The 16,440-nt window shown below is 40.5% G+C and overlaps 1 protein-coding gene across 5 annotated transcripts in view; it reads right to left on the bottom strand.

The window, feature by feature from the left end:
• Positions 1-16,440, bottom strand: part of pleca (plectin a) — a 118,351-nt gene that overhangs the window by 10,610 nt on the left and 91,301 nt on the right. For all 5 annotated transcript variants that reach the window (XM_059350673.1, XM_059350676.1, XM_059350677.1 and 2 more), the window contains 14 exons: positions 16,129-16,254; positions 15,776-15,928; positions 14,255-14,409; positions 14,036-14,162; positions 12,527-12,710; positions 12,347-12,367; positions 11,595-11,752; positions 11,165-11,343; positions 10,938-11,076; positions 10,071-10,427; positions 8,540-8,623; positions 8,356-8,460; positions 6,464-6,562; positions 176-3,523 (listed from right to left, as the gene is read on the bottom strand). In XM_059350673.1, the coding sequence (XP_059206656.1) occupies positions 176-3,523; positions 6,464-6,562; positions 8,356-8,460; positions 8,540-8,623; positions 10,071-10,427; positions 10,938-11,076; positions 11,165-11,343; positions 11,595-11,752; positions 12,347-12,367; positions 12,527-12,710; positions 14,036-14,162; positions 14,255-14,409; positions 15,776-15,928; positions 16,129-16,254 (5,235 nt within the window). The remainder of the gene's footprint in view (positions 1-175; positions 3,524-6,463; positions 6,563-8,355; positions 8,461-8,539; positions 8,624-10,070; positions 10,428-10,937; positions 11,077-11,164; positions 11,344-11,594; positions 11,753-12,346; positions 12,368-12,526; positions 12,711-14,035; positions 14,163-14,254; positions 14,410-15,775; positions 15,929-16,128; positions 16,255-16,440) is intronic.

The raw sequence follows: 16,440 nt of genomic DNA on the forward strand, positions 1-16,440 counted from the left end.
CATCTGAACTCTGCAGCATTGTGATTTAAATAACATTCATGTAAATTGCTGGATGTTACTTTAAGTCTCTGCAATTTACATGCAATGTTTCCACAAATACTGAAGTTAGTGTTTGACTATGTTAATTAGAAGGGTTGTATAGATTAACTAACATGTTAATAAATGTAAAAAATACCTCTTTGGATTTTTTCTGAAGTTCCTCTGCCTCCTTTTTCAGTTTCTCCTTCTCTTTCTCGAGGTCAGCGATGGCTTTCTTTAAGTCATCAGCCTCCTTGGTGCTCTGCAGCCTCTGTGTCTCCAGCTTCTGCACCACGGTGCTCGTAGGTTGTTTCTCTGTCTCCTCAAAACGCACCTTCGCTTCATCTGCTTGTTTCTTGAATTTCTTAGCCTCGTTTTCAGCTTTGGCCTGAGCGTCACTGAGCTCTTTCACCCTCAATTTCAGCTTCTCTGCTTCGGCTGAAACCTCGAGTTGCCTCTTTCGCTCTGCCTCTAAAGATTTCTGGAAGTCCACGGTCTCCTTATCAAGGCGCTGCTGGATCTGCTGTTTGTCCTCTAGCAGCTTTTTCGCCTTTTCTTGTGCCTGGTCCTTCTGTTTCTGGAGCTCCGCTGCCTCAGCTTTCAGTTTTGTAGCTTCCTGGATGGCCTGCATTTTCTCCTTTAGCATTTTCTCTGCGAGCGCCCTCTGATCAGTCAAGTCAGACTCTGCGATCTGTCTCTGTCTGGCCGCTTCTTCGGCTTCGACGCTCAGTCTGGCAGCGTCCTCCGCCAGGATCTTCATTTTCCCTGCTTCCTCCGCGAGCAACTTCTGTGTATTATCTTTGTCTTTCTTCATGAGGCGCTTGTTCTCTTCCTCAATTTTAAGCTTAAGCTTCAGGAGCTCATCCATCTGGATCTTAACTTTAGACAGTTCGTCCTCCACCTGTTTCTTTTGCTTGGCGGCGTCGTTTACTTCACCTTTAACTCGCTGAAGCTCCTCATCCAACACAGCTTTCTGCTTATCGGTCTCATCCAGCCGCAGTTTAACCATCGTGAGCTCCTTCTCAACCTGAGTCTTCTGCTTAAGTGCTTGTTCTGCTTCTTTTTTGTGCTTGGCCATCTCTGCGTCCGCCTGCTTTTTCTGCTTCAGAGCCGCCGCCTCAGCTGCCGCTCTCTTTGCAGCTTCCTCTTCTGCTTCTTTCTTCAGTCTCTCTGCGTCTTTTTGAGCTTTGGCTTGTTTCGCAGCTTCATCCTCTGCAGCTTTTTTCTGCTTTTCAGCCTCTGCGGCTTTCTGTCGGAGCAGAGCTGCCTCTTTCTCCGCTTTGTCTTTGGCTTTCTCGGCTGCTTGTGCGAGTTTCTTAGCATTGTCGAACTCCTCTTTGAGCTTTGTCTGAGCGAGGCTGTCTTCTTTATTCTTGCTGAGAACATCCTGGGCCTTCTGCTCTGCCGAAGTGCACTTCTGCGCCGCCTCTTTGGCCATGACGGCCTGCTTCTCTGCCTCTTTCTCCGCCTTGTCTTTCTGCTTATTTGCTTCAGCAGCTTTCTTTTTGAGGCGTTCGACTTCCTCCTGAGCGGCTTTGCACTGTCGAGCTGCTTCTTCTTCTGCTGCAGTAATCCTCTTCACCTTCTCCTCCGATTCTTTCCTCTTCTTCTCCTCCTCTGCGGCGAGCTTTTTCAGTTTCTCTGCCTCCGCCTCGGCTTTGACTTTGCTCTTCTGTGTCTCCTCTGCGATTCCCTTCAGCTTCTTTAACTCCACCTCCAAATCCGACTTTCCTTTAGATGCTTTCTCAAAGTTGATCTTAATGATGTGAATTTCTTCTTCCACCACCTTCTTCTGCCTCAGAGTTTCCTCCACGATAGTTTTCTGTCTCTCTAACTCGGAGTCAGATGAGCTCTTCAGGTGTGTGATTTTCTCTTGGATGTCTTGTTTGTGCTGAGCAGCTTGATCCTCCAGCAGCTTCCTCTGATAAGCTTCGTCCTCCGCTTTTCTTTTCAGCCTTTCGTTCTCTGCTTCTTTAGCTTTCAGAGCGATCTCCGCTTCGGTCTTCAGGCGCGTCGCTTCGTTGATGGCGGCCAGTTTCTCTTTCAGTATTTTCTCAGCCTCGGCTCTCTGCCGTGCCGCCTCGTCCTCTGCCGTCTGCCTCTGCTTCTTCGCCTCTTCGGCCACAGACCTCAGTCGAGTTGCTTCATCTGCAAGCTGTTTCATTTTCAGCGCCTCAGACTCCAGAAGCTGCTTGCTCTTCTCGGTGTTGGACAGCGTCTGCTTCTCAGCTTGAACCTTCATCTGCAGGAGAGCGTCCATTTCACTCCTGACTTTAGCCAGCTCGTCTTCCAGTTGTTTCCTCTGTTTTTCGGCGGCGTTCACCTCGTTTTTAAGGCGCTGGAGCTCATTATCTAACAGTCCTCTCTGTTGTTGAGCGTGGTCAAAGTCGGCCTTTAGTCGTATGCACTCCTGCTCTGCAGACAGCTTCTGGTGGGCTACTTGTTCCGCAAATTTCCTTTGTTTTTCCAGCTCTTTCTCCGCATTGTCTTTCTGTTTAAGAGCAGCGTCTTCAGCTTTAGCCTTTTTCTTGGCGTCCCGCTCGGCCTCGGCCTTCTGCCTCTCTGCTTCCTCCTGAGCCTGGCTCTTCTTCTGAGCTTCCTCTTCAGCTTGAAGCCTCAAGCGGAGAGCCTCGTTGGCTTTCTGTCTCCATGTTTCCAGCTCTTTCTCCGCTTGCTCCCTGGCTCTGTTGGCCTCCTCTTGCTGCTTCCTGAGTTTCTCGGCTTCCTCCTGAAGCTGAAGGACGGTGCCCTGCTCTTTCTTCAGGGATTCCTCCAGCTTCGTCGCCTTCTCGTTGAATGACATGGAATGAGTCTGCAGCTGGGTGGCGGCGCTCTTCTGTGCCACCTCCTCTACAACTTTGATCTGCCTCAGTTTCTCCTCCTCGGCCTGCTTCATGCGTCTCTCCGCCTCCTCCGCTTGCATTTTAAATTTCTGCAGGTCATCCATCGCTTTCTGCTTCTGCTTGGCCGCCTCTTTTTCCGCCTCAGATTTACGTTTCAGCTCATCTTCTGCGTTCTTCTTTTTCTGCGTCTCTTCCGTCACCTGCTTGCGAAGCCTTTCTGCGTCATCCTGAGCAGCTTTCCGAAGCTTCTCGGCCTCGGCAGCCTTTTCTCTGAGCTGCTGTAACTCAGATTCAGCTGAACCTTTCTGCTTTATCGTCGTCTCTAACTGGAGTCTAATAATGTGGATCTCCTCCTCGATCTTGGTCCGACTCAGGAGCGCCTCCTCCAGCTGCTGCCCCTTGGACTTGATCTCCTGCTCGGACAGACTCTTCAGCTGATGCAGCTCGTGTTGGATGTTTTGCTTCTGTTTCTCAGCGTCCACCGCAACATCTTGCCTCTTGCTCGCTTCCTCTTTCATCTTCAGCTTCAGCTCCTGGGCTTCTTGTTCTGCTTTGGCCACAGATTTAGCGTGAGCTTCGGCCAACTGTTTCTGTTTATCTAACTCGGCTTGTATCTCTGCCATCCTCCTCCTCTCCTCTTCTTTTAGTTTTTCAGAAGCTTTCTGTATTAGTAGAAGCAAAGAGGGAGTAAAGGGAATGTTAAAGGGGTTAAGACTACAAAATAAAACTTCAATATCAAGGTAGTTCTAAAACATGTAGGTACATGAAAATGTAAATACATGATAATATGTTAAAGTAAATTATCTACAATGACAGGGAAAATACTGTATTGGGAAATGCTTGTCATGTTAATTTAATGTGTGGCACACAGAATGACACTTTACTTCACAACAGCACATCACGACACTACACTTTGCTTTCATGCAGCTGAGGTATTCTCGTTTTATATAAGCTGTAATAAAGTCACATTTTACATAGTAAGTGTTGTATATTATGGGCTTATTAGAAACAAGAGACAATTAGATATTGATAATGTATTGGGGTTTCTAAAGGAACACTGTTGTATAAATCAGTCACCATCTGATATTTAGAGATGCACATATACAGTCATGGAAAAAATTATTAGACCATTGTTTTCTTCAATTTCTCTCTTATAGTTCAACTAAAGGTGCATTTGTTTGGCCAAATATAGCGATGACAACAAAAATGTCTAGATATCAGCTCTTAAATTAAACTCTTATGAGCTATTTTTGTTGTTATCATTATATTTGTCCAAACAAATGTACCTTTAGTTGTACCAGGCATTAAAATGAACAAGACATGAGAGAAAACAAGGGTGGTCTAATGATGTTTTCCATGACTGCAGTTGTATCTTCACACTTTCAAAATAAAAGCAGCTTTTTATAAAATGTGTAGAGTCATTAAAGCGATCGTTTAGATTTACTGAAGTGTGGTTGTATGAGGTACTTATCCATAGTCAGTGTGTTACCTACAAACAGTAGATGGCGCTAGTTTAAGTGTACTCTCTATATAGAATATTTTCACCGCTTTCCCTTGCTGTCAGACAGCCTTGTTTATGTTTACATGGAGGGGAACTGAAACTGTTATCTGTGCTCTTTACAAAGCCACCAGACTCCATTGAGTAAACAGGAACTTTACCTCACAGAATTGACTAATTTCACCACTTCACTTTGTCCTTTCCAACAAGGAACTGAAGATGTTTTTATGCTCTCTTCAAAGCCACCAGACTCCTTTGAGGAAACAGTAATTTCACGTTGCAGGGGGTCGCTGGTTAACCGCTTCCTCAATTGGTTAGTTTGTTTGTGTTATTGTGTGAATTTGGTGAATCCAAACTAACCCTTTAAAACATCAAAGTCACACAGGAACACAAACAAACTAACCAATTGAGGCAGCGGTAAACCAGCAACTCCCTGCGACTTAAAATTACTGTTTTATTCTCAAAGGAGTCTGGTGGCTTTGAAGAGAGCACAGAGGGAGGATTTATTTCCCTATTTAAAAGGACTGATTTTGATTTATTAGGTGGTTTAAATATGTTTTGTTGCCCCCTTCTCCACACTGACATCTACTGTAGAAAACACTCTGACTATGGAGAAGTACCTCATACAACCACACTTCAATTAATTCAAACTCTCTTTAAGAAGAAGTAGGCAGGGAATAAATAATTAGCAGCATGCAAAAAGTATGAAGCGCAGTGGGAAAGATATCAAAGACAGAACTGACCCAGAATACCCCTCACTATGAAGAAGAAGAAGAAGAGCAAAGTGATGCAGCAAACACAACATGAGTTGATGTAACACAAAACCAAGTAAGCTTGGATTAAAATATAAGTGACAAGACGAACTGTAAATCCAAGACCAAGGTGTAATCGCACAGGTGACTGACACTTAAAGGAAGGGCCAACACTTTAGAAAGCTGTCATATTGGGCTCTGATTCAACTGGTTTAGGACACGGTTATTTCTGGTATATCTGCATCAGAATCCTGTATTCATTTGCTAGTGCAAATCAGTTAAGAGGGGGGAAAAACAGTTTTAGAGCTGAAAGTGATTTATTAGACAACTGACAGAAATTACTGATAATATAAGAATTATTTGTCATTTTTAAAGCAGAAATAGTGAAATATCAAGTTGAGCTTTGTTTTCTATTTGTTGATTTTCTTTGTTATATATCACTGTAAACTGTATATTTTAAGGTTATTGACTTATTTAAAGATGTTTCAGCTCAGCAAAGTTCATACAGAACACATCAGAAATCCCAAAAGTTCTTTACAAAAATAAGAGCTGTTATGTCCATTATATAAAGACAATAAAGTGCATATAATAGCTTACAAATTTGATTGATAGTTGACATTTACACTAGCAAAGAACAAACATATTTACAGAAATCTGATGCCATTTGATCAAAAACACAAGACTTGTACAAACAGAGCTCAATGATGAAAGGTCTCCAAAAAGTCCTGAACCTTCCCTTCACTGCAGACGAGGGTCTGATGTCGAGACAGATGACATGAACTGAGAGCGTTTTTTTGTTGTTGTTGTTGTTGTTGTTGTTAAATACCTGGTGCTTTGGGGTTAATTCATCTCTTAAGCGCGTGATTAATATTCATCACGACAAAGCGGTGGCGAGCAGGTCGAAAAGGATCAAACAGAATAGAAAGTTAGAAAAGAAGGAAAAGGGGGAGAAAAGTAAAATAATATATCTGAGAAGGCAGGGAGCCAAACAGAAGCCTTCAAATCACAAGTGTGGGTGATTTCAAGAGAAGCAGCTGAGTGACTGAGGTCAGAGTCGTATGTACAGACTATGTGACATGTTTTGACTTCATACACAGTGTCGGGGAATGAGAGACACACAGGTTACTGCAGTGGGGATGTGATGTGCTCACACACTCGGATGAAACTGTTTGCTTCACCACAACGCTATCCTGCCACAGATTTAAACCTAAGAATCTGAAGTTTGAGTGCCAACATTTCTGTGATAATTGATGACAAATTATTTCCCATACATCAATCAGTTAAGAGGTGCTGGTGTTAGTGGGACTTGGGTTTTTTACTGCTGCACGTCTTCAGGGTTTGTGTGTAATTACCTCCTCGTCCTCCAGGCGGCGCTGCGTCTCCATGATGAACTTAATGTACTGGCTGTTGAGAGTCATCAGCTCGCTGTAGCGGGTTCTCAGAGTTACATACTGAAAGAAATGCATTGTGTGTTTACGTGACTTTACAAACAGGAATTTCTCACTCTGTCCACACTGTTACTTCCAAGTGATCAGATTGGATTTGCGTGTTCAGACATTAGTAACATACAGTCATGGAAAAAATGATTAGACCATTGTTTTCTTCAATTTCTTGTTCATTGTTCACCAACTAAAGGTACATTTGTTTAAACAAATATAATTATAACAACAAAAATAGCTCAGAGCTGATATCTATAGCCATTTTCCATAGTTTTCATGATAATAACCAAAATTATTATCAAGAAAACCATGGAAAATGTCTAGATATCAGCTCTTAAATTAATCTCTTATCAGCTTCTTTTGTTGTTATCGTTATATTCGTCCAAACAAATTTACCTTTTGTTGTACCAGACATTAAAATGAACAAGAAATTGAAGAAAACGTGGGTTGTCTAATAATTTTTTCCATGACTGTATGTTATTAACACAGTTTTCGATCAATCATTTCACCATCCAAACAATCTGTCTTTTATCCTGGTGGAGAACTGATTCATTGCACCAGACAAAAGCATTGATAGAGGAGGCCGGTATACGCATTATTTATGTATTGTAATTTTATTATGTTAATCTGTTTTGTCCGAACATCTACTGCACTCCTTTGTTGACCGACCTGAAGTTTTCTTCCAGTTCTCTTATGTTGTACAGACTGTAAAGCCCTTTGAGGCAATTTGAGGATTTTGGGCTATGCATTTTTTTTAAATTTAATTCACTATACATTGCAATGTTCCAAGCTGCAGTCATGGTGGGCTTCACTGTAATGCCATCTGCAAAGTACTGACCAGTGGAAACACGTAGCCTTTGGAACCTTAGATGATGAGAGGTGGCATGCCAATTTTAACATTTTGGCAGAATTTGAAATATGATTTGAGCGTCTGAACCAAGGCGTGTAGAACCTGATAATGTAATAAATTCCTGACAATGTAATAACCCAGATAATGTAATAAAAATCGGCATTTGAGTCCATTGAAAATGTAATAAAACCTGATAATGTAATAACTTCCCGATAATGTAATAAAGTGCATTTCCCAATAATGTAATACACACTAGCAATAATGTGATAAAGTATAACATTAATGGGAGGTTATTACATTATCAGGTTAGCCTTCATTTCGCAAGTCCTGATAATGTAATAATTCCCCAATATTGTAATAATTTAACAGCAGACCACCCATTACTTGAGTTCAAGTGGTGATACTGTGTAGGCAACTCTAGCTCAAGAGAATGCCACCAACAGGTCAAAGTTGAATGTTTATTAACTTTTGACCCGTTCATCCGTTTTTCACAAACGAGGTATCCATGACACACGAATGCATCCAACAGCTTCTTGAAATCTAAAGGTGCTTGGTGTTATACTTTATTACATTATTGGCAAAAAAGTGTATTACATTATTGGGAAATGCACTTTATTACATTATCGGGAAGTTATTACATTATCAGGTTTTATTACATTTTCAATGGACTCAAGTGCAGATTTTTATTACATTATCGGGGTTATTACATTATCGGGAATTTATTCCCAGGTTCTACAAGACGCATCTGCGGAAATCCATTTCAAACCACGTTCAAATGTGGCTTGGATTTGACTGCAAAATGTGAAATCAATTTGGATGCACTATGGATATGCCAAAAGCTGATTTGGCAGTCTCAAGAAAGCTTTAATTCCCTGGATTATGTAACAGTTAAAGGCATTTCTATCAGGTAGCAGACAGTCATACTGAACCATCAGGTGTTGTGTGATAAACTTACCTCTTGGATGATGTCATCAGACGCACACTCCATCTTGGGTTTCTTTAAAGGAGATGCTATGGGATCCTGGAGGGCTTTGTAAGTCAAGATCTGGAGCTCGTAATCCTGAAAAAAGGAGGGAAATCGTCTTAATCAAGCCAGGATGGAATCAATATGTTGTAAAGCTGAAAGTATCAAAACATACTTTGACTGAATCGATGTAATCCTTTGCATTTTTCTGGCAGTTTTCAATCTTGTCCTTGTTTTTCTCGATCTCTTCCAGGAGTTTCTGGAATAAATGAGAGCATTAAAACAGACGATATTACACTTCAAAATGTCTTTCCATAGAATATATCATTTACTTTTTCTTTTTATTAACCCATAAGAACCCATGATGACATCCGTGTAACAAACACTTTAAATCTTCTAGAATCTCCCATGTTCAGCTTTATGCTTCACCTTAACTTATTAAACCTCTAAACGACACATACTCAACACCCTGGTGTGGTGGTCATGTGACTGTGACAGGAAGTGACTTCTCCAACATATGGCTGTGACTGGAAACATAAATGTGAAAAAGAAGCTAATTTCAGAAAGCTTATTTTTTTGTTACTAGGCTAAGTTTAAACCCATTTAACAATATTAATCTGTTAATATGGTCCTATATTGCATTTAACTTGTTCTGACCATATTTTCTGAACAAATTAAAGTCACAATTTTGATATATGATGCAAACAAAAAGGCAAATGGTTATTTGTTTTTGTTTATTATTGATTATTTTATTATTATTTTGTGACTTAAAGACAAATATGAAAAAAAAAATTGATAAATGTTTTGGAGATGCAAAGAAAAAGGCAAATTTGTGTCTCTGTAAGCAGAAAATGTGTCTAGTTTTTTTATTTTAAAATAAGAAATATCATAAACATAAATTCCATAAACGCCCATTGTAACATATATGTCACATCTCAGATCTTTGACATTTAGGGCGAGTATTTTTGAAAAAACATCATAAATGTGTTCTATGTGGTCCACTTGGTCTGTTGTATGTCCCCATAATTTTCCTTTAAGGATTACTGGGTCTGGGTTCTTATGGGTTAAAAGCCACAAATCACTAGAAGTTAAAATCGGTAGAGAGAACATTTTCACAAGAATTCAGTGCAGTCTATCTAAACCTCTGGAGTCCATCTATTTATTGAAAATACATGTTTTATTTACAGTAATAACTTTATTCATAAATGATAAGTAGACAAGCTGAGAAAGGCAGTTAAAAGTGCAATCATAGGAGCTTTCACAGTGTGTCATTTCTGTTTCTAGACCATTTTTAAAATGTGATTTTCTTTCTACAATGAAAACTATTACTATTTTTAATTTACATGCAAATAGACTGTTTTGTAGTTTTATTATTTATTATTTTTTTCAGCTGTTTTTGTGTGCATAAATGGTTAAAAAAATGGTACATTTCCATAGACAACAGTGTATTGTCTAGTGTATTTTATTATTTAAAATAAAATGAAAAATCTGACTGGTAGCCAAGTTTGTGTGGAGAAAAAGGAGCCATGCATGTGATGTAAGGACAGACTGAAAGATGCTAAACAGACAGAAATTAATGCATAGGAAGTTGACAAATTTGAACCAAAATCTCCTGGACTTCAGAGGTCTTAAATCTAAACACCACCGTTGTGACCAGCAGAGGGCATAATGCCTTCACTTCTCTTCACCCCACACAGTTTCTCTACCTTCTCCTCTGCCAGCTGCTCCTTGAGAGCCTTGCTGTCCCCGATGGGCACAGCCTGGATCTTCTCCTGCCTCTGCCTCGCTTCTCCCAGCCAGCGGATGAGCCACTCGTAGCTTCCTCTGTAGGAGTTCATGTGGCGGTTGAGGAGGTCGAGCTCGCGCTGCCTCAGCTCCAGCTGAGCGAACACGGCCTGCCAGCGCTCCAGGAGGCTGTTGACCAGCAGACGGTAATGCTCCAGCTCGCTGTCGCGCTCACTGTGGATCCTCGTCATCTTGTCGTTGATGGCCGTCGCCTTCCTGAGCTCGTCCTGCAGCCGGTCGAACACGGCCTGGTCGCTGTCTGCTTCAGCACGCATCGACTGGCGGACGGAAAAATCACATTAATATGAAAGCAAAGCAGAGCAGTTAAGGCTTGTGCTGACTGGTGATCTGATCGTACATCGACGACTGAAGGGATGATCAACAATTGTTGTTTTAAGGTTTTAACCCACTTGCTATGTACAGTCATGGAAAAAATTATTAGACCACCCTTGTTTTCTTCAATTCTTTGTTAATTTTAATGCCTGGTACAACTAAAGGTACATTTGTTTGGACAAATATAATAATAACAACAAAAAAAGCTAATAAGAGTTTAATTAAAGAGCTGATATCTAGACATTTTCTATGGTTTTCTTGATAATGATTTTGGTTATTATCAAGAAAACCATAGAAAATGGGTAGATATTTTTTAACGGCCGTCGTGGCCGTCGTGGAATTCCCACCCTGCACCCAACCCTAGTCCAGTTTAGGAACAAGAATGGCACTGGTGAAGAAATTAATAATAGCAAACAAATAAAACTAAATATGCACAGTGACTAAAAGGGAAATACCTTGAGCTGACCCCGCTGCTCCTCCACCTCCTTCTCGTCAGCCGGCACTTTGCTAACATCCCGCAGGCGAGTCTCATAACTCTTCAGCGTGTCTTCTGCGTCTTTAGTGTTTCTGATCACGACATCAATGGTCTTCAGTCTGAAAATCAAAAGTATGAATCAATAAAAAGCACAATATCAGCTGGAAATTCTTCAGCTGAGCACTCAGAGAGTGAGGACAGGCTCACTTGTCCAGGTAGACGTTGGAGAGGCCGTAGACGTGGTCCATCTTCCTCAGCGTGACGTCCAGCTCGGAGCGCAGCATCGGGGCGGAGCTGGACTGCTGAGGAGACGCCAGGACCTCCTCCGTCTTCTCCGTGATGGAGTTCAGGTCTTTCTTTAAGCCCTCCAGCTCAGACTGAACTTTCTGTTGTTAAAAAATAAGGGAGATGGTTGAGTGAACTAATATTAGAGCCAGAAAAGTGCATATATTGACATTTCTTTGGAAGCAAATAGTGGGATACTTGACAAGATACCTACTGATTTTAAAACTGAGTTTATAAAGCACTGATAAGCTAACAAACACATTAGAAGGAACCTGTTTATTTTAGGTAATTCCCTTCACTTCCTGACTGTGTTTATGTTCCAAATCTCAGTTATTTGTTCTCATGCTGTCACCATTTGCTCGGCAGTCTTCAGGGCGCAGGCTTTGAGTGGCTCCTTGTCCACAGGCTGGCGGAGGCGTGTCACCGTTCGATTCTCACAACCCTCCAGCCTCAGGCGGAGGTCTTTGATCTGCGTCATGTAAGTCTTGCACATCGACTCGTCCTGCTCTCCTGGTTGGAAAACAATAATGATATATATTATGGGTCTGCGGACAACACCAACTCTGGATGAATAAGTCAGATTTAGCTTTGAATGGAAGATTTGAATATCAAACACAGCATATTCCTAAAGGTAGTGAATTAGTTATTTAACTGTGACTGTTTGTAGTTTGTTGCAGTGTTTTGTCTGTTAAAATCCAACACTTTTAATATTCTGGAGTGTATTAGTATAATAAACTACAAGATTTTAGTACAATCACTCTATTTTTATGTCACACTATACACATTAAATTCACTTCTTCATGCTTGATTGGTTCCATGTTGATTATCTGCCGCAGTGGTTCAAATATTAGTTAACTGATTTAATCATTCAGTGATAAAGATCGGTAATCAGCTGCCATTAAACCCATGCACAGAGACAATCAGTGAAGTTAGGAGGGAGACCAGAATCGGTGAGGATGACGAAGCTGATTGAGTTAAAGAATGGGATGAAACATGACGACACAACAGCCCTCAGTACACACACAAACACACACAAACACACACTTGATTTCAGCCAATCAAAAGCTCCTACTGCACATTTGCGCTGTAACTGAAGCCCCTTACCTGCTCTGGGTGGCACATAGCCTGTAACGTGAATCCAACAGTCAACTTACATACAAATGACCATGAGTGGATTTCAACAAAAATGTCTGAGGAATGAAAACTAAAAACAAAACAAATGTGTCCTGTGATCCATATGCAACCCTTTCTGAGTGTGAAGTCTGATAATGAGGAAGTGCCCACCTTGCTCTGCAGTGCTGACCATTGTGTTGTAGTGCTGGTTGGCTTTGTTGTAGTTGGACTCCACGTCCATACGGTCCTCAGCCCCGAACATCTGGGAGTCCTGGCTGTCTCTCAAGAAGTCCTGGTAGTGAAGCTCCAGGTTCCTCAGAGCCAGACGGTACTCCTCCACCCTCAGGGTCTTAAACTAGATGGGAAGAAAACAAAACATTATGAAACACTGGTTCAATGCAAAGCTGTGCCTTTATTAACATACATTATTTACAGCATGGGTCTCAAACTCGAGGCCTGCGGGCCAATTGCGGCCCTCGTGATGATATTTTGTGGTCCCCACCCCGATATGAAAGTTTAATGTGAGTTTTATATGAATGGCACTTTACTGTGTTGTGTGTGGAAGGTCCTTTTATTCCTTTTTTCCCTTTTGCTTTTTTGTGTCTTTTTTAAATAATTGTGTGTCTTTTCTTAATAATTTTGTGTCTTTTTTGGAAATTCCATGTCATTTTTTTTGTAATTTTGTGTCTTTTTAAAAACATTTTTTTGTCTTTTTAAGTAATTTTGTGTCTTTTTAGGTCATTTTGTTTCTTTTTTAAGTAATTTAGTTTTTTTCTGTCATTTTGTGTCTTTTTTAATAATTCTGTGAATTTTTTTTGTTATGTTGTGTCTTTTTTTGTAATTTTGTGTCTTTTTTCTGTCATTGTGGCTTTTTTTAGTACTTTTATGTCTTTTTTGGTCATTTTGATACTGCCCCCAGGTAATTTGAGTTTGAGACCCCTGATTTACAGCATACTAACTAGTATAAAAAAGTGCAAAGACTGTGTTTCCCTTTGTAGGAAACGATCAGCCAAAGATGATTTTAACATTTTGAAAATTCATTATTGGTTGACTTATTCAACAGTAAGAAGAGAGGATGAACCACATGATGAAAAATAAAGTTAAACATAAGAACTTGCAAGCTGAGCTGATGCTTACATTTTCATAGATTGTTTCTCTAATAACTTAAGACACAGATATCCAATGACTAAAATCTTCACCCGGTTAAATATGTAGTTAAAGATGACTAATATCTAAAAAGTGTAAAAATTTGAGAAAAAAGTACATTTATGACAGCTTCTGGCAGAAAACCACAACATTGACGCATCAAAAATTTACCTTGATTAAAATTAGTTTCTGGTTGGAAAATTGTCGCAAACATTTGGAATAATGTAAATACAACAAGTCATCAAACAATATAACATAGGTTTAGTCGTTTTCAGGCATTTTAATTTGGAAAAGTTACATATTACTTGAGAGTAACTGAAGTAAACTAATCTTTTACCACATAAAAGGTTGAATGCTGCAGATATTAATACAGCAAATACAAATTAGCAGGTTTACTGGCACAAATAATATCATGATTCGCAGACAATGTTAAACTACACTTCTTCAATAGTCTTTCTTTTTCTTTGGTAACAAGTTACATTTATGGTTCATGATTAATCTTTCACTGTAGTACAGTGTGTCCTGTGTCCTCACCATGGAGATGTTCCAGGTCTTGATGATGGTGATGTCTCTCATCAGGTACTGCCAGGACAGCAGGCTCTTCATGTCCACAAACATCGTCTGCCACATCGTCTGCAGCCGCTGGAGGTTTCCATCCAGTCTGAGGAACAACAAGTGCAGATTAATGACAAACTGTGTGGAGGCACGAGTTTAGATTTTAAGATCATCACTGCGGGGCGACTCTGAGCTCACCCGGCAACACTGTTGACAGCTTCCTTATTGGTGGGTAGGACCAGGAAGCAGATAGACGGGACGGCTGCCTCGCTGCCTTTATCGTTCAGCACCTTCCACTTGTAAGGCTGCGAGTTGTTCAGGAGAGCGCACTCGTCTCCTCTGTGGACTGTGATCTGCAGGGAGAGAAACAGAGGTGTCTCATACACTGAAGCTAACCCTGGATAGTCCTGTAATTTGCTGGTTTGTACTTAGAAACTTGTGCGTGGTATTTGCAATTTTCTCAAAAACTGCACATCTAAACAACTTCAGACTAGACACTGAGCTTCCTTTGGTCCTGAGCAAAACACCTACCAGAACATAGACTATATGGACAAAAGTATTTGGCCACACCTGTTAATTATTGAATTGAGATGTTTCAATCAGACCCCTTGCTACAGGTGTATAAAGTCAAGCACCTAGCCATGCAGTCTCCATTTTCATCCATGCTGGATATTTCCTGACCTCAACCCCATTGAGCACCTTTGGGATGAACTAGAACGAAGATTGCGAGCCAGTCTTTCTCGTCCAACATCTGTGCCCCACCTTATAAATGCTCTACAGAATGAATGGGCACACATTCCCGCAGAAACACTCCGAAATCTTGTGGAAAGCCTTCCAAGAAGAGTGGAAGCTGTTATATGTGCAAAAGGGGGACCAACTCAATATAAACGTTTATGTATTTGAATATAATCTCATTACAGTCCCTGTTGGTATAATGGTCAAGTTTCCAAATACTTTTGTCCCTAAAGTGTAGTTGCGTCTCTTAACTACAGTCAGCTGATATTTTCTTGATAATGATTTTGGTTATTATCAAGAAAACCATGGAAAATGTCTAGATATCAGCTCTTAAATTAAACTCTTATTAGCTATTTTTGTTGTTATCATTGTATTTGTCCAAACAAAGGAACCCTTAGTTGTACCAGGCAATAAAATGAACAAGAAATAGAAGAAAACAAGTGTGCTCTAATAATTTTTTCCACGACTGTATTCTAGTGTACAAGTCATTTGCTAGCAGCTGCAGCTGCCGATTTGGGACCAGGCTATTTCCAGGGAACAAAAGCATTTATTCCTTAAGTCACATCACTGATGATTAAGATGTTTGAGTTTGTATGGAACATCCCTGGTCTCTCTTTCTGCTTTTGGTCTTGAATTTACCATAGCAAGTGATGAAAAGCGAACTATAACCAGAATACCGAGACTTCTTCTGTTTCTAGTTTGAATATTTTAGCTTTTTAAACGTGAACTGAAATTTGGACTCAGCTTTTGAAATCAGTGAGTTTAAAAGCTGTGGTCAGCTTTCAGTTCACTTTTGAGAAAGTGAAACAATGTACCAGACAGTGAACTGAAAGCTGGACGCAGCTTTTGAACATGAACTTTGATATTCCATTAAGACTTTGGCAATGATAACTATATTTAGCATGATTTGTATGCATGTAGCAATCCTTGTAGCATTGATGAGTTAAGAGTAATAATGTAATGCTATGCAGTTAAGACTCTCACCTCCATCTGCTTGAAGTCGCAGACGGCCTGAATGGGCTGTTTGCCCTTTATGGGGGTAGCAGGGTTACGTGGTTTCAGCTGGATGATGGTCTTGGCTCTTCGCTTCAGACCTTCCACGTGAGTCTTGAACTCATTCAGTTGCTCTTTCTCATCCTGTGAATATAAAAATCATGTTTTATAGTATTACTTGCACAATTCTTATCACAAAGAAAGCATTTAGCCAGAGTATAAGCTGTTATCCGCCTGACCACAGTGTTAAATCAACAGGTATTGTATCATTTTCCAGCACATGAAACAAGTTGTGTTCTTCCATTACACAATAATATTGTCTAGACGTGTGTGAGTGAACCCACAGCTGCGTCCTGCAGGAGATCTTCCAGCCGTGTGACGGTGATGGAGCGGTCGCAGGTGTACTTCCTCTTCATTGTGTCGTGCATCTTTTTGAGCTTCTCCTCCGAATCCTTCACATCAGAGAAAAACTAGAAGAGGAAGAAAGAGTGGAAGAAGTTAAGTTGCAGTGTTGAGAATTTACCCCACAAACACAGGAAGCAACAACAGGAAACAGGAAAAACAAAAAAAGCCAATACAATGATGATATTGTGAGAATACATGGTTCTAATGCTTGTCCACCACTTTAAGGTCAAAGCTGAAAATCTGGTCAAAGA

The sequence above is a fragment of the Centropristis striata genome, chromosome 14 (assembly GCF_030273125.1).
Source record: "Centropristis striata isolate RG_2023a ecotype Rhode Island chromosome 14, C.striata_1.0, whole genome shotgun sequence".
Lineage (NCBI taxonomy): Eukaryota > Metazoa > Chordata > Actinopteri > Perciformes > Serranidae > Centropristis > Centropristis striata.